Source organism: Sparus aurata, chromosome 20 (assembly GCF_900880675.1).
Source record: "Sparus aurata chromosome 20, fSpaAur1.1, whole genome shotgun sequence".
Taxonomy (NCBI): domain Eukaryota; kingdom Metazoa; phylum Chordata; class Actinopteri; order Spariformes; family Sparidae; genus Sparus; species Sparus aurata.
Window position 1 is genome coordinate 14,668,485 of NC_044206.1, and position 27,469 is coordinate 14,695,953.

At 42.1% G+C, this 27,469-nt stretch overlaps 1 protein-coding gene across 3 annotated transcripts in view; it reads right to left on the reverse strand.

The window, feature by feature from the left end:
* The window catches only part of svild (supervillin d), a 46,722-nt gene that overhangs the window by 13,076 nt on the left and 6,177 nt on the right, over nucleotides 1-27,469 (reverse strand). The window contains exons 2-8 of one of the 3 annotated variants that reach the window (XM_030400680.1): nucleotides 19,995-20,513; nucleotides 15,355-15,389; nucleotides 10,821-10,876; nucleotides 7,841-7,938; nucleotides 6,684-6,762; nucleotides 4,827-5,380; nucleotides 4,047-4,179 (exon numbers count right to left, since the gene is read on the reverse strand). In XM_030400680.1, coding sequence (XP_030256540.1) covers nucleotides 4,047-4,179; nucleotides 4,827-5,380; nucleotides 6,684-6,762; nucleotides 7,841-7,938; nucleotides 10,821-10,876; nucleotides 15,355-15,389; nucleotides 19,995-20,371 — 1,332 coding nt within the window. In that variant the 5' untranslated portion in view covers nucleotides 20,372-20,513. Of the gene's footprint in view, nucleotides 1-4,046; nucleotides 4,180-4,826; nucleotides 5,381-6,683; nucleotides 6,763-7,840; nucleotides 7,939-10,820; nucleotides 10,877-15,354; nucleotides 15,390-15,499; nucleotides 15,619-19,994; nucleotides 20,638-27,469 lie in introns of those variants that run through there. The other 2 variants (XM_030400681.1, XM_030400682.1) reach the window with 2 other exon arrangements.

The window sequence follows — 27,469 nt, forward strand, 5'->3', positions numbered from 1 at the left end:
CATATCAGTGACCTGTGCATGTTGTACCCCACCTCTCGCTTCATACAAATGATTGATGATAAAAACTACAGTATGCAGTTTTCAAAAGTTAATCTGTTCTTAAGTATTTCACTAAACCAACAATCAGTTTGTAAAACTAGTTATTAAATTTGTGTATCAACAAAAAACAAAAACTCTCATACAGCCCAAAAAATGTAATTTTGAAAGAGAAACTGTGAAGTGAGTGTGGTTGCTTGGTAAAGCAGAAGAAAACTAACCTAGTGGTCGAATACACTCTGTGACTGGAAGGTCAAAAGTTCAATCCAACAACAGTCTTTGTGTCCTACAATAAATGTATTGTTGAAATGTCCATGAGCAAGACTCTCCACCGCTGCTTACCCCATCATTTTTTGATACCCTGGCAAGGACAGACCTGGAAACTGCTATGCCGTATAACAAGAATGTCTTAAAACTTAGATAACAAGCCTGGAGAATCATATGCTGTCTGCTCTGAAAATGAATGTGACACATGCTGCAATATACAAACAGCCAAGTGGTAACAAAATGGAAAAACACCAGTTTCCTCTCAAACAGACCAGAGAGCACACAGACACACACACACACACACACACACACAGGTACTTTAGCATGATGTATAGCGTGGTCAAATATTAGCCTGACATGAGAGGAAAGTTCAAAGAAATATATTTAATCACACTGGCAGACAACACACTAGGGCTGCACATCAAAGTGAGCTCGTGCTGATTTCGTAACATGAAATAATATGACACATATTCTGACACGCAGAGCTGTTTCTACACATGTCTACTATTAAAACCCCAGAACAACAACAACAACATCAACAATATCTGCCATCGCACACAGTCCTAAAGCCTTCTCACACACTTACACGGCCCCTCCAGCTAGCAGCACATCTCTGGAGTCAATCAGGGAAGGGAAATACCTTGGCCTGACAGGACCCCAGAGAGCGGGGAGGGGAGGAAAAGGCTCTGGGCCTCAAACCCCCACAGGAAACCATTTTTCTCAGCCCCGCATTACTGTACAGTGCCGCCAGTGCCTCGGCCAAACCACTGACACAGATATCGACCAACTGAGGGCCAGCAAACCACATTCATGTAGCGACAGCAAGTGTGTTGACAGCTCTGATTTCTCTGCGGTAATTCTCAGAGCGTGAGAGGATGCCCAGGGCACAGGTAGAAAAAATAAGGGGTGAAAATTAAGAGATTAAAAGCATGCAAAGAGTAGAGCTGCAATGATTACCTCAAAAAACATTTACTGATTCCATCTTCCTAAATATAAGGATTCGCTGCTTTTTTTGTCCTTAATGATAGTAAATGAAGGGTCTTTGGGTTTTGGTCTGTTGGTTGGACAAAAGAAGCAATTCAAAGACGTTTATTTAGGTTCTGGGAAATTATGAGGAGCATATTTCACGTTTTCTTTGGACAATTTATATATTAAATGATTAATTGTGGAAAATTTTGGAGATTAATCGACTGTGACATTAATCTTTAGTTGCAGCCCTCGCCAAGAGGCACACACTGTACATATTCATGCAAGTTCACACACTCACCTGAAGGGACTGGGAAAGGTTGACAGACAGGTGCCAAAGTCAAAGTAATGGGGAGAGTCCGCAGGTAAGAACAGAGGAAACTGGAAACAGGAGTAAAAGGAGAAGGAATAGCAGAAGAAGAAGAAGAAGAAGAAGAAGAAGAAGAAGGGAATTTATCAGAGAAATAAAGAGTAAAAGGAGCATAGGAGGGCACAGCAACAGCTAGACCGAGTGTGTTTTAGCTGAGTAAAGAAGAGACATTTACAGTCATTTAAGGTTTGGGAGGACGGGAGAGGAAGAGAAAGGAAAAGGAAAAGGAAATAGACTGTTTACAAGCGGTCCTGCAGAGAGGACAGGCGCTGTTGACTGAAATCAGTGCACGTATGACTCATTCCGATTTATGAGGGTATGAAACTATTCTCACGCAGTTTTACTTGGAATCATTAGAAGTGTCTCGACCTGTTGGTGGATTTAACTTTCTACAAACTATTCCATGAGTTGTCTTTTTCAAATCGCCTGTTTGAGGAGCCAGCACACTCACAATGTATTAGAGATAATCAACTCATCTTTAGTTGATTATCTCTGGGAATCACACCAGGGACAACTGATCATTAGTCTTAATGGACTGGATCAGACTGGCTCTTAAATGAGTCATCGCTGGAATACAAACCGAGACACTGAGAGGGATTTGAAAAACAGATTGTAGATTGTGTTTGGACAGGACACTGTAAAATTTGTAATTACATGCACTTGAAACTGCATTTAGATGAAAACACCAGGGGTTTTCTATTGCTTTTTAAGTCAGATATGATTAATCATCTACCAACGTTGCTGCAAACAATCAACGTAACCTATGACTAACAATCATTACTTTAGACAAGACAGACCCTCTCTAAATTGAATTTACAGAAAGGCATCACTTTACAACACAACCGTGGTGCATGGAACAGCTTAGCAGGCTTCACAGGAAACATCTGGAGCTGGTTGACGCTGACCATGGTGTGTGTACCATGCATGTTACATTCCCTTGTCTCCCACATATCAACCAAAAGAGCAACAACATCTGCTCCGGCTTGGGCAGTGCAGGAGATGAAACGACGTGCCGAGACATGTACCGCCAATAGCTTTTCCTCAAGGGAAACGGAAATGCAACAAGAATAATCCCATATAAGAAAACGCCCAAAAGCTAATGCCTACATGGCATCAATGGCAGTAATTTAGCCGGACCATGCATTATCACCGATGTGAGTTCGTTTCCCGGAGCTGTACAGTAGTGGCCCCAGCGCACAGCAGGTTCCAGACCAGCTCCATAACCTCAGAGAGAATTAAAAGGGAGAAATCTGCAAATATTCTGGACGCCAGTTTGGCTTTTCTTTCATGCGTGTGAGTGTTGAGGATGCAGTTTTTCTACCAAATTATTATGGATTTTAGTGTTGATTCATCATAAATGAAGGTAGACCACACAAATCCAAAATGACATCACTTTTCAGCATTTAATTGACTGGGGATTTGTTCAAATATTTGACCGTCTGCACTTACTTATAAAGTGGCTTTTTCCAGACTACGAGCGGATTTATTCAGAGGTTAGGTCATTCTTGGATGCAAGATGAGCCCAAAACCAGAAATCCCCCAAGAGGATCATTGATCTTGCCAGACATCAAGCCAAGAGGACGGTCCGTTTAAATAAACATGACATCATTTCAGTCTTTAAGTGTTTTGGGGATATTCCTTGTGGCACACATTGGGGGTTTTCCACTGTTGTAGCGCCATTCTTTACTTGAGCTGCTTATTACAGAGTGTAGTGTTGTTTTTCCACTTGAAGACTCAGTAAGGGTGATCTTGTTTGTTTAGGAGAACATGTCGAAACCTGCACGAACTTTTATCACCACTTCGAAATATGTCAGCTATCTGAGCGTGTGTCTGTTTAACGCTGACCAGTGTAAAACCTGATGACTCAATGTTTAAGTTCATTTAAGAAACACTAACAGCTTGTTTATAGAGAGAATGATTTTTCAAACTCTGTTGGTTTTTGTAGTCTCCTTTCTTTTTCTCAAAGAGAGGTTTGCAGGTGTTTAGTCATGGTGTAGGGTTTTATTTTAACAACGGGTGAGGGGTGTGTCGCTCTTTCTCTTTGGGAAGCTAGCTAAGCCCCGGATCTCTGGCTTTGGCCACCACTCCCAAATCTGCTGCACCCCCGAAAGCCCTCCTAACCTAACACACCTCTTGGCAGCAAACTCCGGGAAATAAGCTGATTCAGCAGAGGAGGAACTGTGTCCACAGCCAAATCTTTCTCTCCCTGCTCGCAAAGCTGAGGGGAAGCCTCGACATATGGCAGGATTTGCTCATTACTGCCCATTTACGCAAAAACAATGCATTCCGAAAAAAAAAAAAAAAAACCCTCTTATTTTTAAGAGACATTATTCACACGGACCAACCACCTACTAAACTATACAACACAACACAAAGAAAGAGTTTTGCTCAGTAAGTGAAGTCTTACCTTTTTCCTCCAAGCGTTCTCAGCGCCATGCAGCTGCTCGAAGCGCTCAGTTAGTGGCGTCTGGACCTGTTCGAAGGGTCTGGCCTTTTTCCCTCTGTCCTTCTTCTCATGTTCACCACTAAAATCTGCAAGTCTGAAGAAGGCAAAAGACAAATTAGTTCTTTACTCTGAGTCGCACTAAAATGTAATGTCTCATTTATCTTTTCTATGCATTTCAGAGTGCCTTAACTTGAGCCTTCTTGAGTGTAAAAGTGAGACTCCATGACTGAAAATGACTTGTCTACAAGTTGATTTGCCTTAACTTAATTCATTATTGGGTGTGTTAGTAATATGCCCAAAAAGAAAAATTTAATACACGACTCTGCAGAGCTGTTCTCTCTACTGAACTCAAACTGTTGTCTGCTCTCTCTTAGAAGAGTGACACCAGTCAATCATCCATTGAGTCATGACAACTAAATAAACAACAGCAACAGTACAGCATCTTCTCCTCAGTTTGAAACAGGACAGAGAATACGATAAGGTTATTGGAGAAATTGAAGTTAACTTGAACATCAGTTTGGCAATAAAATCTTTTTGTTGTCATGTACCAGTGTGCATCTTCTTTTCTCCCTGCTGTCTTTGACAAAGTTGACGCACACACACACACACACACACACACACAAACACACACCATTCAAATGCACCTCTTAAACTCAGAAATTTGTTGCTGAATGGCCAAACAAAAACTCCTTATACTTTATATTCCTTCATCATATTCTGTGTTTGTGTACGTCCAATGACCTCTGTTTGAGCGAGGAGCCCTGGCTTCCATCCAAACTGCTCTCCAGCTCCTCGACATCCTCCGACACTGTGGACTGCTCCAGGCTCTCGACAGGCGAGGGACTCCGCATCTCCTCACAACTCCCCCTGCTGCTACCACTGCTTCCCTCCGTCTGCTGTCTGTCTGTGCTGAAGCACCCTCCATCTGTGATATCATCAGTTAATGACTCATCTTCTCTGTCATTTTTCCCATTGGGCTCTTCATCCATCTCCTCCTCCTCCTCCTCCTCTTGCTCCTCTTCCTCTTCCATCTCATCCTCCTCCATCTCCTCCCCGCTCTCGGGGTGGCTGAGGGTGATGCTGCTTTGTCGGGCCCGCGTGTACTCAGGCGCCGAGCCCTCGCTGTGGTCTGACTCCACGCTGGTGGAGCGGCTTTTCTTTAGGATTCCCTTGATGCCTCGAGGCCCCGAGTCTTGGCGCTGCAGCGAGGCAGGCTGACAGGGAGGAGAGGGAGGGGGGGAGGCGTCTTTGTTCTTGCTGAGAGGGGACGCTCTGTCCGAGAGAAGACTGGCAGGCTGGTGAAGAGAAGGAGAAGGGAGAAAGGGAGGTTTGTTTTTGTTTTTGTTTTTGTTTTTTCCCACAAGCCATAACATTTACAACATCTGGTAAAGACAATTAAAGTTGCAATACTATTTGAGGTGTATTCTATGGTCCTTGTAACTCTCTGACCAGACCAACAGTTTCCTCTGCAATTTCCACAGAAAAACCCTACTCCTTAATGTTTGTCTCAAGGGTACAAACATGTCGACCATCAAACACTGCTGTCCCAACTGCTACTGTTTCTTCTTTCTCCTTCTTTCTAACTACTGTTATCAAGAGATTTGTGTGTGTCAGATGAGCAGCATGTAGGGGGTTAAAGAGATATAGAGGTGGAGATAACAATGACTAGGTGGCTGGATGAAGCAGGGTTAGGGTTGTTAAGAAAAAGAGATTGAGTGAAAGTCCAGAAGAAACAAAAGGAGGCAAACAGTGTGTCAACAAAGACTGATTCCTTTGTCAATAAATCTGCACGTTTGTTGTTTTTTCTTGAAAAAACACAGAAAACACATGTTGTGTTGAGTAATGTTGTTAATGTGAGCAAAAGCCTTTTGTAATCTGAGCTACCATAAAATATGAACTATTTTCAGGAAGTGATTATGCTTTAGAATGCATTTTAAAGAGTAATACTTTTCAAAATATTGTAAATAAATGTATGACAAATATGGACAAGCAGTGACCCATATAATCACACCCTTTTGTCTGTGTTCAATATGTTGATGCTTAGGTGAGACAGCAGCAGCTGGAACAACAGCAGACGACCTCCTGACAGGTCAAAGGTGATGTGGGAGCGCTGATTTAGGAGGAGATGAAGGCAGGAACAGATCGTGAGGCCAGCTGGGTGTAATAGTGCAACGTTAACCGGGTGGTCGTCTTAAATGAAAAACATCAGTGCATAATATGTGGGGCGTACAGTATGTGTAGGTACTTTCAACATTAAGATCTGACGTAATCGCACTTTGTCCAGATGAATCTAGACTTACGCGTGTGTGTGTGTTTGCATTGCAACTGTACTGCAGTGACATGACTGACAATCTACACGTCCACTTTAAAAACAAAAAACTAACCTAAAGCAGACCTGGTGGTAAACAGAGCCAATGTTAAGGTGAGTAACGGTTTTGGAATTGGCTCGCATATGGTGGAAACATTTTTTCAGAATTGAAACAGCAGTGGTCAGTATGAGCCTATTGAGTTTTAAAAAGGTACAATTGCAGTAGTAGATTGTATAAAATCTTAAGAAAACATTGACTTTTGTATAAAATGGGGAAGGAAACTACTGACCTCTTCTTCAGCAGTGGCAACATATTCATCTGTGGCCTCTTTCTCATCCATGACTTTGCTTCTATCCGTTTTGGAGAGCCTGGGATGTCAGAGAAAAAGGACAAAGATGGTGGGAACAGACAGAAGAATGAAAAAACTAAACATTTCAAACTTGTAGGAGAGAGCTGTGAGGTGAATTCAAACCACAAAGACATCTAACTTACCAATTGTGCTGATTAGGTTATACCAAATAAGCATACAGTAGTATGTCACCACCCTGAATTGACTGTTTGATACTGCTTCTATCAAAGTGGTATTCTATACAACTGCAGAAGATGTTTTTGTTTTCCTTGATCATTACAGACACGAAGCCCTTTACCAAAATCAATACAGTCATTTATTTGATAATAATGTAGATAATCAATCTAGGCTCTGGGCCAGCACAATGATAAACACACGGAACTTCACTAATACGCCACAATAAACCCTGGCAGGGTAAGTAGGTCCACACACTCATAACCAATGACTCATCTTATGTGGGTGTGTTTAACCTTTGGAAGGCACCGAGGATCAGACACATTTAGTTTTGCTTTTGTAGTGAGGACTTCAAAATGGACACTTGTGTACTTGTTTTGATTGGCTTATTCCATGCAGTGCATTAGAGCTTTGCTGAAAAGGGTCAAGGACAAGGCCCGGTTTCAATCTGTCAGATATACTAATGTCCAGACCTTTTACTCCAGTGGTTACAGTGCTAAGTACAGTCTGGCTCTAGCTGCTGCTGCCGCTATTAACTGCAGGCTGGTTTGTGTTCATGCATGTGTGCCAGAGAGCGTGTGGTATCAGAGAAGGTCTGCAGGTTTATCTGGTTTATCTCTGCAGCAGTATACACTATTAGACAGCCTTGAATTGGACTGTAATTACCTCTGTGCTATATACAATTGCTGTGTGTGTGTGTGTGTGTGTGTGTGTGAGTGTGTGCCAGCTGGTTTCAGGTTGAATCTGTTTGTTCATTCTGCTTTTGTTGTAGCACATGTAATATACTGGATAATCTCTTACTTGAATGGTGAAAAAGAAGACTCCATTCCCAGTTTAAACTTTCCCACTGCGCAGTTTCCCTAATACATCAATACTTCTGCTCTCCTGATTGATTCCTTCTACTGTGACTGTGACCTGCCTACCTGGAAGAGGAATCTTCTTCGTCGCTGCTCGTCAGCTGACACTTTAGCCTGTTGTTGGCACGTCGGCCGCTGTTTCCATCCTCTGCCCCCTCCAGGTCCTACAGACAAAAACAAGTTTTTAGCCTAAAGGTTAGTATGACATTTGAAAGGCATTCCGCTACACTCCTACACCAGCTGTGAAAAACAAATCTTTGATAGGGGAAGTGAATGAATGAATGAGGCTCCACCCCAACACTTGAGCCAAACACTTAACCCTTGCAAATACTCCAGTGGAGTTGCTCGGAGTTTAATGCCGTTGTTCGAGTGAATGTGAAGTGTCTGCCCACTCTGAGTACACACAGTAAAACTAAAACGAATAGAGTTATGCCGGTACTGCATTTTCCACATTAAAATAAAGGGTCCTCAAGGGAGCCATTAGTGTTTGTTTTTAGTTTTTATCATCTTTAAAGGTTAAACATTCCCTCCAGACATATCATAGGAAATAAAAATACTTTATTAATCATTTGTGTCTGACATGATTTTCCATGTAGAACACCAATTATTTGGTTAAATATTCTAACATTGAAATCTACTCCTCTGTTATTGATAAATTCCAAATCTATATGAATATGCCAGCGTGTATTTCAAAAGTTTTATTCTGTCCCAGTTCTACTTCACTGAGATGTCCATCCTCAGTCTATGTGCGCTGATGGCTTCATATCACACTTGTGTAAACTGCATACTGGACCGTGATTGGCTTCAAACTAGTTGGATGAAACAAAATAAAGCTCCCACAAACCACTCAGATTAAAGGTATGCACAGAGAGACGTCTCCTTACAGCAGATTCATTTGAAGTTTTATATTTTATAATATTTATGAGTTTAGCGCTTTTGTTTCCCAAATTTTCTCCCTTTCAACACATTTTTCTGTGTTTTTTTAGGCACATAAAACAGGTAGGTGGAAATGCAGCTACTGACTGTGACCTACCACAATATATGCTGTACAGTATGATGATTAGAAACAGAAAAACAATACCTGGACTTGTAACAAATTCTAGTTCAACCTTAACCAGTATAATCTTTCACAGTCTCTCAATCAACCTTGTTTTCTGAAAATGCAAACGGTGTGAACCATGCAACTGTGTTGGGTTCTTTGTCAGTAAACACTTTACCAAGGCCCTGGGGTGACCTGTTGAAGATAAGTGGATCTCCAGCTGAGAGCCGAGCAACAGAAATCAAATGCTCTTTTCTCACAAAATTACGGTCCAAAGCTTACAGAATTAGAGGCTTACTCTCTTATAAAAAAAAGGAATTTTTTCCACCCAGCATGAATAAAAAAACTAGTTTTTATAGACTCAGGAAATTCAGTCTGGAAATTTGAAATATAAATGAGGTGTATCTTTGTCCAGAAGTCTCTATGTATACATTTTTATTGCCTCCATCCGTGCTGGAAAGCAGACATAGTGTAACCTCACTCCTATTCTGTTTCTCATGCCGGAGACACTGACTCACCGGCTATCAACAGGGACTGCGGAGGAGATATGAGTGATAAGGGAAAAGTGAAGACAGCAGAGGGAGCATCTATCACTGCTGATGATTTTCAAGTGAGACACCTTAAAATAACAGGGATTTAGAGTACGACACAGGACAGAGAGAGCTGAAAAAAGATGGAACAAAAGTATTATGAGTGTGAGAGCCTCGCTGGTTTTCCCAGCAGGTTTTTGGTCGGAGCAACTTACTGCCATCTGGGTTCACTTGGCCAACCTTGGCACTGCTCCTGGTCTGCAAAGGCCAAGCTAGAACAGCTATTTACATCCAATATTACGAAACCTAACCACTTCTGAAACCTTAGCAGCCTGGGAAAGCAAGGGAATCTCTGCATTTTCAAGAGCACATGTGTCTATCTACCATAAGATTGGCGACATTATCACGTTTCAGTTTCTGAGTGGATCTTTTAGCTCTTTAGACTTCTCTTCCCACCACTGCTTTAAGACCTCCAGTGGGTGTGAAGTCATGATTTTGGCCAAGTGTACATCCAGGTGCAGACAGCTCAGAGCTGTATTAAACAGCTCAATTTGTTATAAATGGAGCAAACTTCCCGGGAGGGTTGAAGTGTACACCAGCTGCACTGGAAAGAGCTGCGAGTACATCAGCAAAGGAAATGAGAAGAATCAACAGTAGACTGCAGAAAAATACAGATAAATCTGTGATATCACTCTGTGATTACATATTGATGTTTTGAAGCTTGGATTTGGTTCAGTGTGTGATGTCATTTCGAGCTATCACATCTAAATCTGGGCTGAGGTGAGAATAGCAAGCGGCGAACACCGCTGCTGACTGCTGAGATGTCTGTCAACTGGTTGGGGCCTTTTGTTGGCCTAGCTGCTTGAAAACTTTAACTAAGTACTCACAAGTAAGTAATAATCATGTTGAAATTATTTTGACAGATGATTTGTGGTTAGTTTATGATTAGAGTGAATGATTTGTGCATCACAGTTTTCAAGTTATGATACTATGACATCTGTTTGGCTCAGTGCTAAACAAACATATATTCTTACATCTGCAGAACAAGAACAATATTCAAGGGCATCTCTGCAGCACTATGTTAGTTTATCATAATGCTGTTTTTTCACATATTTTACCTTTATGAAAAAAAGCAGCCTTTGCTTATATTCAAAATGATTATGCAGTCTATTGAAGTCTTCGCCTCATTTTGTTGCGGCTAACTGCCCCCACCGCCTGTGCTAATCTAGCATAAACTAGTCGGTCCACTGACAGCAGAAAGACCAAACTGGTAGCAACCCACAGCAAACAAGCTGACCCCAAACTTTCAAACAACAGAGTTGCCGTGGTTAGTAATTTCATTGTTATTACTACATTTTCAATTGTGAAACACTGCTTGGGACTAGAAGTTGATCAAATTTATTTTCCGGTTAAAAGAAACAGTCAATCATGATTTAGATACACAAAACATTTCGATAAAGGGAGTTAGAAGTCTAACCTTAAAAAGAGACATGTTGGAAGTCCTCTGGGCCGAGTCCGCAGGCTTCTCGTCAACTAAGAAGAACACAAACAAGGTTGACCATGAATACCACAGAGAGCACACATTTGCACAAACAGTGCTTCAGGGTGTCATCTTACAATCAGGGTTTAAGATGGACAGTGTGTGTTTGGTATCCACAACATAATGCATCGTTGATGGATGGTCAGCCAGACATCGGCTTTCAGTAAGTGAAGAATACAATTGCATGCAAAGACTGAGCGCAGACACTTGCACATAGGTAGATTAAACAGGCAGATCAGTCTATGCCAGAGAGAACATTCATAAAAACTCCCCCACACACACAAATCTCTCTAAAAGTCAAGACATGCTGTACTCAAGGGGGCAATACACACAGCGGAGTCTTTCCAGGTAAGGTGGAAGTTTTCCTTGCCGTGGATAACAGCTTGAAAAATGACAGGATATTATATTATAGGCTTCTGCAGTTCTTCTAAGGTGTCTTTGGATCAGATAAGATAGAGACATTTCCTGTCTCAGAGTGGGTTTGAAGAATCACTGGGCTCCAGTAGACTCAGAGCTTATGATGAAACCATGTACTTGTTAAAGAAAGGAATATTTTTAATGTGTGTGGGCACATGTGCAAGAGAGAAATGATTTAATGGGAGTTGTCTAATCCAAAACAGCCCTGAGAATATATACTTCTAATGCGAACAAAAGCAAGCCATTAAATTTAATGGTATTCCCAAATAAAACACGTTTCTTAAGTCAGCACACTCAAACCCCCTCGCCCACTCTAAGACTGTTTTTATTGCCTTGACAATGGGAAACCTCAAGCCAAAATTGTTCCCCCTCTTAGAAAAAAGGAAAAAAGGAACAAACAAATCTCTGTCAAATTTTTTTTTGTCCACTTTTCCAAAGGAAACACAAATGTTCCATTGAGGCCATATACTCTAGTTTTGATTTATGTTTCTAGGCTCCCCTGCTGTCACCTGAACTAAATCCTTGATTTAGTTCAGGTGACGAAACATTATGCATTGCAGACTGGTGACTCCACTCAGACTGCACTCTTTTAGTTTTGACTCCAGTCCAATCTTTTTTACATCGTCATCCATCCACCGTCCGAGCCAGCGACGGAGAAAGATAGAAAAAAAAGGAAAACTCAAGACATGGAAAAACCTCCACTTAAGTTTACTGACTTCTCCACAAGTGTCTTCATCCATCTTATCCACCAGTTACAGCTGCTGAGAGCTTATTGGATGTGCCTTTGACCTTGTAATGACCAGTAGAGTCTGCACAAATGTGAATATTAGCCAAGTAGAGTTCACTAAATCACTGTATTGTGTGTGTCTTGCTGGCTTGTGGGAGAGCTGGTGGGTCGGGGAAACCCTTGATGTGACCATGAGAGGCATTCTGGCTCAGAGCACTGAGTCCTCTGCCAGCTTGGACAGGAAGCGCCATCAGCCATGCGAACGCACTCCCAATGCTCTCACACGCTCTAGCCTTCACACATGCACATATCTCAATTAAAGATGAACACTGGCTTCCCTTTGTTCCTATTTCTGTGTCTTTGGGGTCCTTTAAGTACAAGTTTTGCTCTTGTCTTCCAACCACAGAAATACAATGCCCCTTTTTCTTCTCTAATCAGTGGATCTACACTATGTCTGAGAGGTAATCAATCAAAGTATGGTAAATTGAGCATTTACATCTTTTGTCCAAAGCACTTCTCAAGGTTTTTTGATCCTCATTCATAGCATGCTGGCCAGACCATCGGGAGCAATTTGGGGGTCAGTGTCTTGCACAAGGACACTTTGACATGAGGACAGGAGGGGATGGGGATCTAAAACACCAACCCTGTGATCAGTAGGCTACTTACTCCATCTCCTGAGCCACAGCTGATATTGTTCCATCCAATGCCAAACTGGTGAGCTGGCACTCTTAGAAACTAAGTCCTCCATGTCTATAAATTAAAGCACTCCCTGCATGGTGCTACATAAGGCCAATTAACCTGTAGTAACCTCTGCCAGACCGGTCTCATTCCCACCTCCCATGCCAGCTCAGCGTGCATTTTCCTTTTCAAAATAAAAGCCTGAAGATCCGGTAAGCGCTGTGCGATAATCTGTGTTGTGAAAGACATCACAAATAGAGTAATATTCAATGATATCTAATATTGGCCCCAAGCTTAATTTACACACTGTTTTATCTAATCAAGTCATCACAATGTTCCTATATAATGTATAGATATTGTGATTCCCTTTTTTGTCTAAATCAATGATAGGACACATGATTTTTTCCCCGAGTAAAACAGTAGAAAACCATTAAACTCAATCTGGTGAACATGGTTTTAACGTTTTCATACAGTAACTTAAAAAATTTACTAAATAATCTTCCAAATGTATTAACAAATGAGACATAAAAGCATATCTGTGTTAATGGATGTAAAATTTTATGTGGCAATATGCAGCAGTGAGCAAATGATTAGCACCCACTGACTGTTCATGTCTGTCGTCAAGTTGTGTTTTAAATTTCACAACATTTTTCATCATAGATCTGACCAATTTTTCCTGAGAAGGAGCTTGAACCTGGATTTGTGCAATGAACAAAGCTTTTCCCACAGCATTTGGTGAGTAAGCACTTGAGTCAAACTCACTAATCACCGTTTGGATAAACCATTTATTTGCACAAGGATAGACAAGCTTGGTCATTTACTGTTTGTGCTTGCTGTGCTCATTCACATGAAGAAAGTCCAGGTCCAATGTGACGTTTTAATCAATGACTGGATTTAACAACTAGCAATTCTATGGACAGGACATAGAGATCAGACAATCAACTGGCATAATATAATGCAATATAATATAATTAGGGCTGTCAAACGATTAATTTTTTTAATCGCGATTAATCGCATTTTGTCCATAGTTAACTCGCGATTAATCGCAATTTTTTTGGCACATTTCTTTCTGTTCTAAATGTACCGTAATGTATTTTTTCATGTTCTTAATACTTTTAACAACATAAGAAAGGGCAAATATGCTTGCTTTATGAAAATGTTTATTCAACACTTTTAATCATGCCGGAAAATGAAAGGCTCAAAAAATATCCCCTTACTCTAAATGGGATCAAAACATGGTGATGTCTGCTTTTGGCGAGGGGGGGGGGGGTGGTGGGCTCTCTGCATCTGCCATGTGTTTGGCTTGCAAAAGATATTTGAGACTCAACGTACTTAAGTGGTAACTCATGTCTTTCATGTCGACAGTACCTGCAGATAACTTTTGTCCTATGGACCGAACCATCTGGCAGTGTTTTGACAGTGAATTTGCCGTTCATAAGTCCTTTCTCCATTTCCTTTCACTTTCGCTTTTCAGTCCACCGTGTTTTTCCCGAACGCCACCTGCTTCTTCTTCTGATTCCCTTTCTTATTCTTCTGCCACCCTCTGGATCAAGACCACAGGTGCCATCGACGGCCGTAAATCAAACAATGCGCTTTCTTTCTTTTTTTATTAATACCGAGTGTTAATCGTGCATTAAAAAAATTAACGGCGTTAAGAGGATGTTGCGTTATTAACATGTTATTAAGTTAACTTTGACAGCCCTAAATATAATATAACCTCAACATAATTCTATCTATTTGATTATATTTGAGAATCATTTCGACTTGATCTTCCAGACTTCCTGGTTGAATTGTTAGGGCAAGAAATGTCTGTTTAAATAGCTGAGCAAATAAGACATATTACACAACGCTGTTCCTGAATACTGACACTGCTGCCTTGCTCCAGGGAGCGTCCCATCACCTCTCCCTGTCTGTCACTATAACTCTGTCTCTTGTGCAGTGTTGAACACACACACACAAGCACAGAAATGTCACTGACTGGCAACTAAGCAAGCACAAAGAAAGACCGCTAAATCGAATACATAATCAGAGGAACACATGCACCACTGACGCAGACAGGCAGGCGGCAGACATACAGACTGACGGACTGACAGACAGGCTCTGAGGGCTCAGGTGGCTGAAATGTGAATCATAAAGGCAGGCAGCAGTGTAAACTGAACCATTTCTCCTCTCTATAGCAGCAGGCTCCAGAATTAGTTCATAATGCAAACTGGCTGAAACAAGCTTCCAGAGTAATTGCACATGATCCAAGTTTTGCTCAGAAACACACATACGTCTAAGCACGCACCCACTTATTCACAGTCTTTGAAAAAAAAAAAAAAAAACTCTGCAGACACGTGCCAAACATTATCTCCCTCATTTTTTTGGAGAGAGGAAACCATCGCCTGAGGCAAAACATTCACTTTGAATTACACAGCGGACAAAACAGAGCCAAAGACATCGGTAGATCTGTTTTCTTTCACTCCTCATCAGTGGCAGAGTATTAAAACAGCCAACATCTATAAACCAGGTAGGTGATCTGACATCAGCAATGAGCTCAGTATTCCTTGAACACTGAGTAATACAGAGAACTTGAGTGAGTTCAGGGATAATGCGGTCTGTGGAACAATAGAGGATCTGAGTGTGGTGAAAGTGGAGAGCTTGTCTTACCCTTTGGCTCCTCTGTGTCATCAGTTTCCAGCAGCCTAGGGGGAGACAGAGATAAATGAGGTCACTCTTTAACATACTGAAGCGATGACAGAAATGACCCGCCTGTTAGTTGCAAACTAGACAGAAAACTGGGAATATGACTTACGCAACTATAATCCAAAAATGTGCACTCAAGCCACATATAAAAAAGAAAAACCGACAACAGCAGCTGCAGAAAGCCACCAATTATATTGCCTCGTATGATACGCTACAACATTTACTCATGCTTTTCTTCCAGTCCCATGTCGGCAATGATATAACAGCACTCCCCGGGTAGCATGTGAAGATGGCCATTCATCTCTAAGTAATGGGCGTTAAATATGGATGGGGACAGCAGCTGCCTATGGGGTAGCAGTGATGATGTAACAGGAGGAGGGGACACGACTGCGCTAAACACACAAAGAGTATCATGGTGGACATCTGGGAGGGGTCAGAGGTTACTGAGGAAAGGGAGATGGCCCCAAGCCGAACTGCAGTTTCGGGACACAGGGCAGGCATTTATTCTAAAGGACTGGTGTTGGCTAAATGAAGTCAGATCCATTTGAATGTAGACTTCACTGCGATCCAAAAGCCACAACCACACGAATTTGAGCTGTGGAGTGCAAAAAAAAAAAATCAACACCCATACAGTAAATAAATGGCGGCAGCTATCCGTTATTACAGCAAACATCAATGAAGGCTGTGATGCAGTTTATATTTCTAAACGCAAAGTTATTCTGCCGTGAAAGACAGCACTTATTAGCTTGAATAATTTGAATGTATATAGACACGCTGTAGGCTTAGGACCAGGTCATGGTCAAAAAAGAGAATTACTCTGTTCAGTGCTGGAAGACAGAAGTGTTTAAAGCTGTTCCAAATGGACACACTAGAAGTAGAGCAGCAACAATTAATCAATTAGTTGGCATCGATTAAATTATTAGGCAACACAAAAAATATCTGATTTCAGCCCCCTAAATGTGACTATTTTCTGTTTTCATTACTCTTCTATGACCGTTAACAAGACATTTGAGGACATCACTGTGTGCTTTGGGGAAATTTCTTACATTTTCTGGACTTAACAACTAATCGATTAATCAGGGGAGCACGATGTTCTTTCAGTTGTTTGCAAGTGAAGTGGGGAATGTACACTGAGCACTACAGTATAAAGAGAAGTTCAAGCTCTGTTATCCGCACACCTGGCCAATCACCGCGTGAAGTTGTGAAGAATGTCTGGGTGACGGTTTTGGAAAGTTACTGAAATTGTCAGACTCAAAGGTGTTGGGGGACGGGTTTTCCAAAGCTATTTGACCATCTGGATTAACTTTTTGCTCCACTGGCAAAATGGAAATTAAATGTCAAAATTTTACCAGCCATCCAACACATTACAATTATCCCTTTGGCTGGTGAGCACAGAAAATCAACCAGCATCTGGCTGGAGGCTGGTGCTAATTTTGAGCCCTGCTTGTCATAAAGTATAGTGGCCCCTTTGGTGTGGACTGTGCAGCTGTATTATAAAGGGAAAAACAAAAATATAATTAATTATTAGATCTGACTCAGTATTCCCTGACTATTCCTTGGACTGGTGTCATGTTTGAATCCCAAACCATTGTTGAAAAGTAATTTTCACAGCAGTATGCTATTATGAGTAATTTGAGGCTTCGGTTTGGCAACCACGGAAAGTTTTGACAGTTTTTGGTTGGCACGCCTCAGTTCAGACTGGTGATATAGTGGGGAATCCGAAAATGCCTAGCCAGTGTATTTATGGAGTGTGAATATGGGGTAGTTGGAGATGGAAGATCACTAATTGCTGTAGGTGTAACAACAATTAAAAGTAATGCAATACACAGCAGTCTGGGCTGTGTAACTTACACATGAACTTTAAAATGATTAATTAACTCATGCTACATGGGTAAAAGCACTACAGTGCGTAACGTTCAGCCACCAGAGAGTTTGCTGCAGGCCTTGGCACTCTCTGTTACTAATGCCACCTCGTTCTCAATCACCCTACTCTAAAACCACAGCGTCCTGTGACTCTTCATCAACCCCACCCACACACTGACTGCTGGCTAAAGGGGAGGAACTATTATGCGTCAGTCTTACTCTGCCATAAAAATGCAGCACAAAAGATGAGTGGAGAGCAGTACAGAGAGGATGAGCAACAGCAACACAGACAAAGCACTGGGGGAGGCTGAAGTGAAAAAAGAAAAACACATTTCCATAGACGCAGGAGGGTCAACACTTCCAGTAAACGTCCTCACTCTTGTTCTGTTGAATATCATACACACAAAGCATGAATAATAATAATAATCACGACTGTGGAATAGTTTAAAAGATTTAATTTCAATGTGTCTAATTTGTGCGCTTAACTGTTACGAAGCGCAGTTCTTCATATGACAGGTACTGAGCTCTGTGACGGTTCAGCCATACAAACAATAATTAGCCCGTCGAGTCCTCTTTACAATCCAACTGGCTAACCTCAACATGCCAGTGGAACAATTACTGATGTTTACTACACATGCTTAATAACACAGATCGTCAGAGCCAAAATACTGCATTATACCATTCACAAATTTCTTGAAGTTTCTTTGAAATTGAACTGCATTTTTATGTTGAATTAGCTACATGCATTCAATCGGTTAATGTACAGTATTGTGTAGAGTTAACTACAAATCTTCCAAGCATCAAATAATCTTACTTTTGTATGTTATACTGTTGGATAATGATGTCACATGATCAAACACTGCATGTTTTAGATAAGGAATCACATTTCTGTACAAACAGTGCTCTTGTGTTTGTGCTACAGTCCACTTGCTAACATTAACAACCAAAGCATGTTACTGTGCAGTCTTTTAAATGAGATTAAGATTACATTAACAGGAACAAGTATCGAGTTAGGTGGTGGGACAGCTAACTGCTCAGCGTCAAACGCAGTGTTTTGGAATGTCACCCATCAACTGTAACTTCACAAGGGAAGGATTCTCGTCAGCGGCAGATAAACACGTTGACAGACAGTTTTCATTATCACTGACACAATTGAGTTCCAGTTTCCTTTATGCTATTCCTGTCACAGACAGACACAAACATGTCGTCTGCAAAGGTTCAGTGAATATGGGCGAAGCTCTGATCATAAAGCACACGCGAGTCAAGAAATCTTGGATATATTCTACTACAATTCAGAAGGATCCTGAAGACACACTAGAAGGACAACAACTATGAGGATATATGAAAAGCTGACTGACAAGTTGCTGTCATGTTTCGGATAATAACAATAGCTGATATGTTGCTGAAACATGCCTGCACAAAAGACTGCACAGCTGGACCGTGACATGCAGCGAACGTCATAACAAAGCTGTCAAGATTAGAAGCCAAGGTGACTGTGTGAGACAAACACATCAACATGTCAACCCCCTCTCTTTAATTGAAAATGAGGTCCATAACTTTATGTGTGACTTTACTCTGTAGTTTGCCTAATATTCTTTTTGCACTTAAACACCTTTTTGACATAGGAAGGCTCATGTAAAAAACTAAAAAAAACTAGCAAGTAGATTTGCTGGAACATGCCACGCTACAGGTACTCCATTTCTATTGCAAATCTAGTACAACACAAGACATGTCTTTCCCAATTTAATAAAACGACTGGTCCATAACGTCTAACAAGCCATCAATCACAGCTATCTAGATGTCTTGCTTCATTAAGCACAGGGCATGAAAACTTGGCAGAACCCAATATAGCTTATATCCTCCCCTCGAATAAGCCCCAAGCTCTGACATTATCTCAGCACTGTCCATCTCAGCTCTCCTCTATTGTCTCTCCCTTGGGCTGTTGTTCAAGAACAAACATGTCTTGCTATGCGCACACAGCAGAATCCTCTGCTTGATTACAGCTCAAACATACCCAAAGTAACTTCATCTATGTCCAATTCTAAGAAGAACATTCGTGTCAGCTAAATAGAAAACTCCTTCAAGTCATTCTGACATGTCCAGTTTGTTGCTCTCAGATGTGATAACCGTGAGTTCCACCGTATCTCTGGAAAGTGAACCAAAAACAAGCAGCTTGCGTGTCATCAGTGCAACACATACCGCGGTAAAATAAATGAGGCAGTGCACTGCTTTGCACACAAGGCCAATTTTGGAAATGCTAGCAGCCTTGTTTACTTCAAACAGAAGATAGTGTGCTGACTTGTTGCCTACTCTTCAGTCATTAGGGGCCAGCACGTTCTTTAACAGTTATCCAATGGCTATCTTTACTAGCAAAACTGTAAATGCTCTATAATCCAAGGGTGCCTCAGAAAGGAGCCACTGTACTTGATTCAGTTGCTGTTAGTGGTGATCTGAACATTATGCTCCAAGTTTAAAAACAGATTTACTTGTAAGTAAGGTGTGTTATAGACTGTGTGGCTCCTCAGCACTCTGTAACTTTACTGGAGTCAAACCATAGAGCCATACAGCACTATCTAAATAATAAATGTTCTTCCTGCTACATTAGACTGGGCTCCACTGGACCAGCCCTCTGAGTCCTGTTGTCTGGGCTGTGTTTCTGTCACAACACTGTGACTGGTCTTGTAAAAACAACAACAGAAGTGTGATTTTTAATTTACTTGGGACAATGTGAATAAACTCACCTGAAGTGGGAGGATGTCTTCGTGGAGGAGACAGCTTCTGATTTAGAGTATAAAGTTGTGTCTGATTTGAGGTGAGCGCTGCCTTCTTCTCCCTTCGCAGGCTCCTCATCAGGTTCTGCTACTTTATTCCTGAGGCCCCTCCTGGTATAGGTTTGCTCTGACCCATTATCCTCATTTTTTTCCTTCTCCTTCGTTTCTGATGACACCATTTCGGATGTGTCACCAATTTTCCTGTCCCTGCGGACATATTTGGATGTGAATTCGTCTGTGTTGCCGTACCGCTCTGCAAGCTCCCTCCTCCTTTCTGCCTTGTAGCGAGCAATTCGTTCAGCCTTGGTCTCTGGGGCCGAGCTCTGCAGGGTGTCTATTCCATCCATTTTTCAGTTCGATTCAATTTTAGAGTGTGAATGCAGGTGATACGATTCCAAGTTGCAACTTCAGTTGTCTTAACCCAGATATTAGCTTTCTTGTAGGTCTCCCTTGACAGCAATGTCTCACTCCATCAAAATCATCCCAGTGCTGCAAACAGGAAAGAAGGACATGGTTAGCGCGTCATGATTGTAGAGTACAATACCAGATGACAGGCACTCAAAAACTGTAAAACCAAGACAAATAGTCCTCCTGCTTTCATAGGAAACTGGCTCAGCTGTAGAGCTTGAAGCCAAGCCCTGCCCTGCCCGAGCTATCACCCCCCTCCACACACACACACACACACACACACACCCCCTGTGAGAATGATGTCAGCCAGCTCTGCACAAAGACAGCCGACCACCGCAGTGAGACTCTCATATAACCTCTATTCCATCGACTCACTTGGAGCCAGTTGGAAAGAGGGAGGCGAAAGTGAGAGTCACACATCACATAACTTCTTCACCCCATTTTATTCCTAACTTAGCTGTGGCTTTGAGTCGGGGCTTATCCTCTAAATTTCCCTGAAGTGTGAATGTGTTTGTCCATTTACATATGTTAGCATTGCAACAGTCTTGCAACCTAGCCAAGGAGCTCACAGCCTCTCAAGCAAAGCGTGCTGGGACAGGCTTCAGCCTCTTGTCCCTGGAAAGGATTATCTGTCTAAAATCTCCTTTCCACATCTAGCACAAAAAAAAGTGCACGAGTTAATAACCTCTGACTTTTCAATACTGAGTATGTTAAATTTAGGAGGTAAGAAATTAGGAGGCTGGGTCGAGCTCATTTTGTTCCATTATGTATTCACAGAGCAGCAAACCACACATGGCTCGGATGCAGAGGTTTGCTAACTGCGCTCGCCTAAATGCATCGCCAGCTGACAAGAGCAATAAAAATTATGTGAGTGCGGATTCTGACTCCTCCACTCCAAGCGCAAGGGCTTTTCCACAGACATTTCTCAAAGCACAAGTATGCTTACGATGCTTTGGGGCTTCTGCCTGGGAACAGCCAAGGAGAAGAGAAAGAGGTGAGTAAAAGGAGGTATGTTTACATTATAGAAGGGCAGGGGTTTAAAGGAGCCCCATGGTATCCTTCAAAACACAGGGCACAAGTGAATTCATCACATTGCTTCTCACATTTACGGCCAGGAATACGGGTCTGGGAACAATATAAATGCAAGTCTGGTCAACGTAGTAATGAGAGCGATGGAACGAAAGAGGGAGAGTGAACAATGGGTCAGGACAAGAGGGAAAAGAGAGGTGAGTATGGTCATAAGGTGGAGCAAATGAGATGACTCAAAGAGCCTTTTCTCTGTAATGATGACAAGGTTGAACAAACCTCAAGTGCACCCCCTCTGACCCCTGACCACGTGCCGGGCTGTAAAAACCAGCCCCGAATCGGGACTCTTGGTCCCCCTTAAAAAATATGGCTTTGAAATATTACACAGGAAAAAGCGTCTATGTCGGGGGATATGTATCTGTGTTTCAGTCGTCACCCTGACCACCTTGACCTCCTCCACCTGAAAAAACAGCACTTGGCTAAACAGTGCCTCCCTTGTGCAGGTTTAAATTTAGTCTTACCGTAAGCATTAACCCCGCAGGGCGATTATATGTTGTCTGTTCTATGTTATAAACTTGGAGATGTCCAAGACACCTTCGTTGTGGGAAAACAGTGTAGAAAAAAATTCCCCATGACCAGCACGAAGTATCTTCTAATAATTTCACCAGGGTCGGATGATGCCACAGCTTTTGAAAATGGAATGTAGTGCATAGAATGAGAACCAAATGGCCTATTAAATATGCAGGTATGATTGAGTGGTACCGGTAAATCCACTACTACTTGACTTTGAGCCTGCAAGAGCTCCACAGCTCAGTAAGGAAAAGAAGGTAAAGGAGCTGTATTTCATTTCTGCTTTAGGGTTAATTAGTTCACCATTTCAAGATGAAGTATGTTTCAGTTGTGAAGTCGATGACATATCATAAAACAAATACCAAAAGATACTGTATCTACAACTGAGGCAACAATAAATTGTGATGCCCCCTGACCTATCTTCGGCAACACACCAAAAACATCACTGGGCTTGTTTTTTTGGGTCCAAACTGAATGTCACTCCGAAGCCTGTAAATTGCCTTATGAAGGCAAAAAGATCCCGAGTTTGGATGTTGATTTCAGGACTATGCACATGCTTGCATAATTCACCTAGGTCACTACCTATAAAAGGAGTGCTAAACAGTACGCTAAGGCTTGTCCGTGGAGACCCAGAACATTGAGGCTGCTTTGTTTGGAAGCTGCCTGTGTTATTTTAAGCAACAAGGGGTACTGAACACACAGCTGTGAGTCATGCTTCAAAAATCATCACCCCTATCAGCTAATGTGTAGTCGCCCGAGGGTGTTTGTTTTGGTAGGCATTTTACACTGCCAAATCAGCCCAAGGTGTCTTTACCTTTTTATGGTTATTTCTCCAGAGAAACAGATACAAGTGTAGCTTGCAGAAATGTGCAGAACCAAAACAGATTAAGAGAGTTCTGAGTAAGATTGAATATGCTATTACTGAGTCAGTACATGATGACGAAAGTGGTTTTGGAGGAAGAAAAAGCATATCCACTTCGATTTACGTTAGATTGATGTGGATAAGTGAGCTGAGTCAGTCTGGCTGTCCGAAAAGGCACTCAGTGTCAAATCTATCACAATCGAAAGGGAACGCTAGGTTGTCCTTTCACTGACGCAGGTACATCGATCTTGCCAAGTATGCAGTTATACCAGTCCTACCTGGTCATTCATACGCACAATATTATTTCTACTCCTCTAGGGCATGTAAACAAACTGAATCCTCTGTTTCCAATCACTGGAGTGTTCTTTGACCTTTCGTTGCCCGTTGGGAGTTGTTACTGGCTACAAGAGGAAGATCTGTCTCAACAAAGGCCAAGCGTGTCACTTCCTGACCGTGCCCCATATCCTCCTCCATAAATTCTCGATTAATCAGGAAACGTTACTCATAAGCATGGCAAATGTCCCAAATCCTCTTGAGACACACAAGGGGTAGGGACAGTCAGAAAACGTTGAATGGGTTCAACAGCCAGACATCCCCTTTACACTCAAAACAGTACTGGGTTTAGTGTCATCCTTTCTTCTTGCAAGTACTCAGTGGTGGTTTTAAATATTTACTCCTCAGCGAAGACCTCCAGTGATAATGACAAGTTAGTTTGGATAACATAATAGCTGTTTTAGATCTACGAACAGATGCAATAAACCGCAAATGCAGAAGTTGCAACAGCCAAGACTGTCAAAAGACTTCAAAATGTGCGAGGAGAATTTGGCCCTCTTTACCTCTGCCTGGGAATCCTGTAGTTCAGTAGTTCCAACCCTATTCAATCGCAATTACTTGCTGTAGGTTAACAGTATCAGTGGATATTCTCAGTGTGTTACCGTCTGGTATTTTGCTTTAGTATCACATTTTGCTACAAGTCAGTCAACCAAAAAACCTGAAGAAACTAAGTCCAATTTCATCATCACGTCAACGTAACTCATAGCCCATCATTATCTGCATGGATGAAGTAATGAGAAACAGGTTGTTTATGGGAAAGGAATCCCTATCACACAGATCCAAAGGGAGCATGTACACATTAACTCGTTGATTCACTCCAAGACTGGGGCCAGACAGAAAAGGCGCCACAGAGGCAAAAGCTGACCTGTAGCCCACCAGTATATTTTTTCCCAATTCACATGTCCACACAAGAGGACAGCACAGGAATGCAGGCAACACCCTGTGCATAAATAGTAGATTTGCATGGGAAAAGAAGAGGATCTTGATTGTATAAAGTAATGCCCAAAGTAAGCTTGAGTTGGAAAGATGATGGCCTTGTCATTTCATTGGTCTAGGTCTAAGATATCAACAGAAGGCAGACCTAAACTGTTTTATATATAGTTTCACTTCAGATTAACTGGAATTGCTCCATGATTTTATCTCTGTTTTTTCTTATCTTACCTTGAAAGTCTGATGCAAGACCTCAAAAGGTTTTCACCTGAAACTTGTACTTTTTTAAAAGATTTTTTCAGGCATAGACACCTATATTTGACAGTGGATAGACAGGAAATGGCAAAGAGAGGGGGATGTGACACGCAGCCAAAGACCTCTGGCCGGGATTCAAACCAGGGTCTGCTGCGTACATGGCATGCGCTCTCAACCACTCGACTACCTGCGCGCTCAACTACCTGTATTTTGACAGTTATCAGATGTAAAATCTCTGTCTTTGTAATGCAAGCACAACTTTACAAAGCCTCTGTTCAGCACTAACACTTTGTATTATGACACCAGTTTGCCACTGTAAACCTTCAGGAATCCACATAAAGTTACTGCAAGCATCAGAGAGACTTTAAGACATCAACTTTCCTCTGCTGTACAAAAAAGAGATGAGGCAGTTAAAGACATGGCCAGCTCCTGACACACATTCTTCCTGAGGGAAGAGGAAGGAGAATGGAAACTTTGCTCCACTGAGAAAAAACCAGGTGCCAGTGTATGGAAAGCAAAGACTTTCTAAAGAAAAGCTCTTCGGCTGGTGTGCTCTGGGGAATTTTCAGCCAAGGTCAGAAACCATTAAGGAGCAAAACAAAAGAGGGAAGTATCTTCAATCCAGAGGCAAGCGATAATTTCACTGCACAGGATATCTGAGTGGCTTCCTTGCTTTGAGGTTTGGTCACGTAATGTGTATCCTTAAGTACCCTAAGTAAGAAAGCCACAATAAAAATCTAATTTAGGGTAAAAGGAAACTAAAATCTTACTTTCTGTTCCACATGGATTCAGAAAAAACAGCTTGAGTAATGACTAAAATATCGCTAAGAGGCGTAAAAAGGCCTGTGCCCTCTGATCTGTACAATTTGTATACATAATGTGGCATTTTTGTGTGCATGGGTGTTTGCGTGTGATTGCACCCAGGTCATGTGACCAATCATTGAGCACGGGTCACCAGCTCCTAATCCAATAACTCCATCTCCCACATACTGTACATTAAGCATTGGCGTCTAACCGATCCGTCAGACTAAGCAAATGCATCAGAAAACAGCTGGAGCGGGGGGCGGGGCCAGGGTGTGTCGCACTTTATTCAAGCCACCCTCACACAACAATCAACCACATACTGAGTGGCCAATGTGTTTCTCATTAAAAAGCAATCTTTCATCACTCAAGGCGGGTTAAATACCCTGGCTGCAACTGCTGGCAGAATTAAGTTTTAATTGCAATAGTAGAGGCTTGCAACACTTCATCCCGTTGAAAATGGGCCTCCGCTAATAAAGAGCTTCAAAAGATCATTCTGGCAAGAGGGGTGTTTTGGTCTAGCATGGCAAAAGCCCTTCGTTCACATGACTCAACTCTTCCCCGGCTTTGAGCTGAGAGGAAACTAGGAAAAGGGAGAGACAAGGGGATGAAGCGACAGAGGAAAGAAAAGCAGAGGAAGGGGGGAGAGGAATATGCTATGTGGACACGGTGGATACAAAAAAGGGAAGAAAGATCAAAAGAGGAAAATGAAGAGAACTGCTGAGGTCAAGAGAGCAGGGGGAAAGAGGAAAGAAGATGGAAAGGACTGAGAGGAGAGAATGGGCTTTTGTGGGGGTGGATGTGATGGCTTTGTGGGGCATGTGTCTCCAGGGTGCCAAGGGGCCCCAGTCTGGTGGTACGAGGGTGGAGGGAGGATAAGATCTGCTGCAAACGAGGAGGAGGAGGGGGAGGAGGAGGATGGGGCAAAATCAGGGCCTGGACCTAATCCACCCCTCCCTCTCTCTCCCTTCTATTTCTCACACAGACACAAACTCCCTCAAATCCCTTTTACCAGAAGTCCTGCTGACTGCAGCCAGTCACCCGAAAGGCAGTTGACATAACAACCCCCTGGGTACTCATGCCTGCACTCTGCTTTGGCTGAGTAACTGACACTGTAAAAACTGTACTGACCTGCTCGGGGCGGAGCCGCCATTGTCACCGGGCAAAGAAAGTGTGTTGTTTCCCCTTCTTGAAACCATCCTCAAGGGAGACAACAGCATATGCCACTCAAACTCAATATGGCTGTGAGGTTTAACACAGGGCAGCATCTGTGTGTTTTCCCCTCTTTTTTCCTCTCTTTTCTTCTTCGTCTTTTTTCTGTCTTTCTTTTTTTTTTTTCTTTACAGGCTAGCTCTTTGTCCAAGCCTTCCGGCTCTCTGTTTGCTGCATTCAAAGGAGCCATTAAATGTGACGTATGGGAAAGCAAACAAGCAAATTCACACAGAAACACGCACTCTATAATGCAAGCGGACACGCCGACTGAAGAATCACAAAAACAGGCCCGACAGAAATACACACTGGCTCTCCAGCAAGGCTGCAATCATGGAAGCTGGAGTGTCGAGTGGGAAGGGTGGGGTTTATGGGCCTTTATCTCACTAGGGGATCGTATGCATGCAAACTCACACATACACAACACACACCGTGGGATATCTGTGAGTTAATGTAGGCCAGAAACAAACACCCACACAGTTTTTTTTTTTATTGGACAGATGTACTGTAGTAGCTACGGTTAAAGCACCTACCTTCACACCGATTGCACCCTGACATGTGAGAAGCATTACCTCACTCCAGCAACACTTCAAGTGCAATACGTTGGCCAACTTTTAATGGAGAGAGTGAAAAATGTGCAAATTGAGCGAGGCATTCATCAGTACACTTTGTTGAATGCTGTTTCAACTATTTAAAACGTGAAGTAGGTCACTCAGAGAAGTTTTGTTTGAATATTTTTTCCATGATTGTTTCCAGCAGTTATTTGACTAGCTCCTAAAGCCACTTCCTACCACAAACACAGATAGTGTACACGTACAATAAAGCTAAATTTAAAAACTGCCAGTGAGGACATTTGACAAAGGACTACTTGGAAAATATAATAAAAAATGCATGACCTCATCTTGTTTTTCACTCAGTAATTATGCTGTTTTTTTTTCCACTCATGTTGTAACTTCACATGAATGTATTCCAATTGACATATATGTTGTAAGTGTGGTACTCTATGACTTGCATGTATCATAAGCACCCAACTCCAACTAGTTCCATGTGC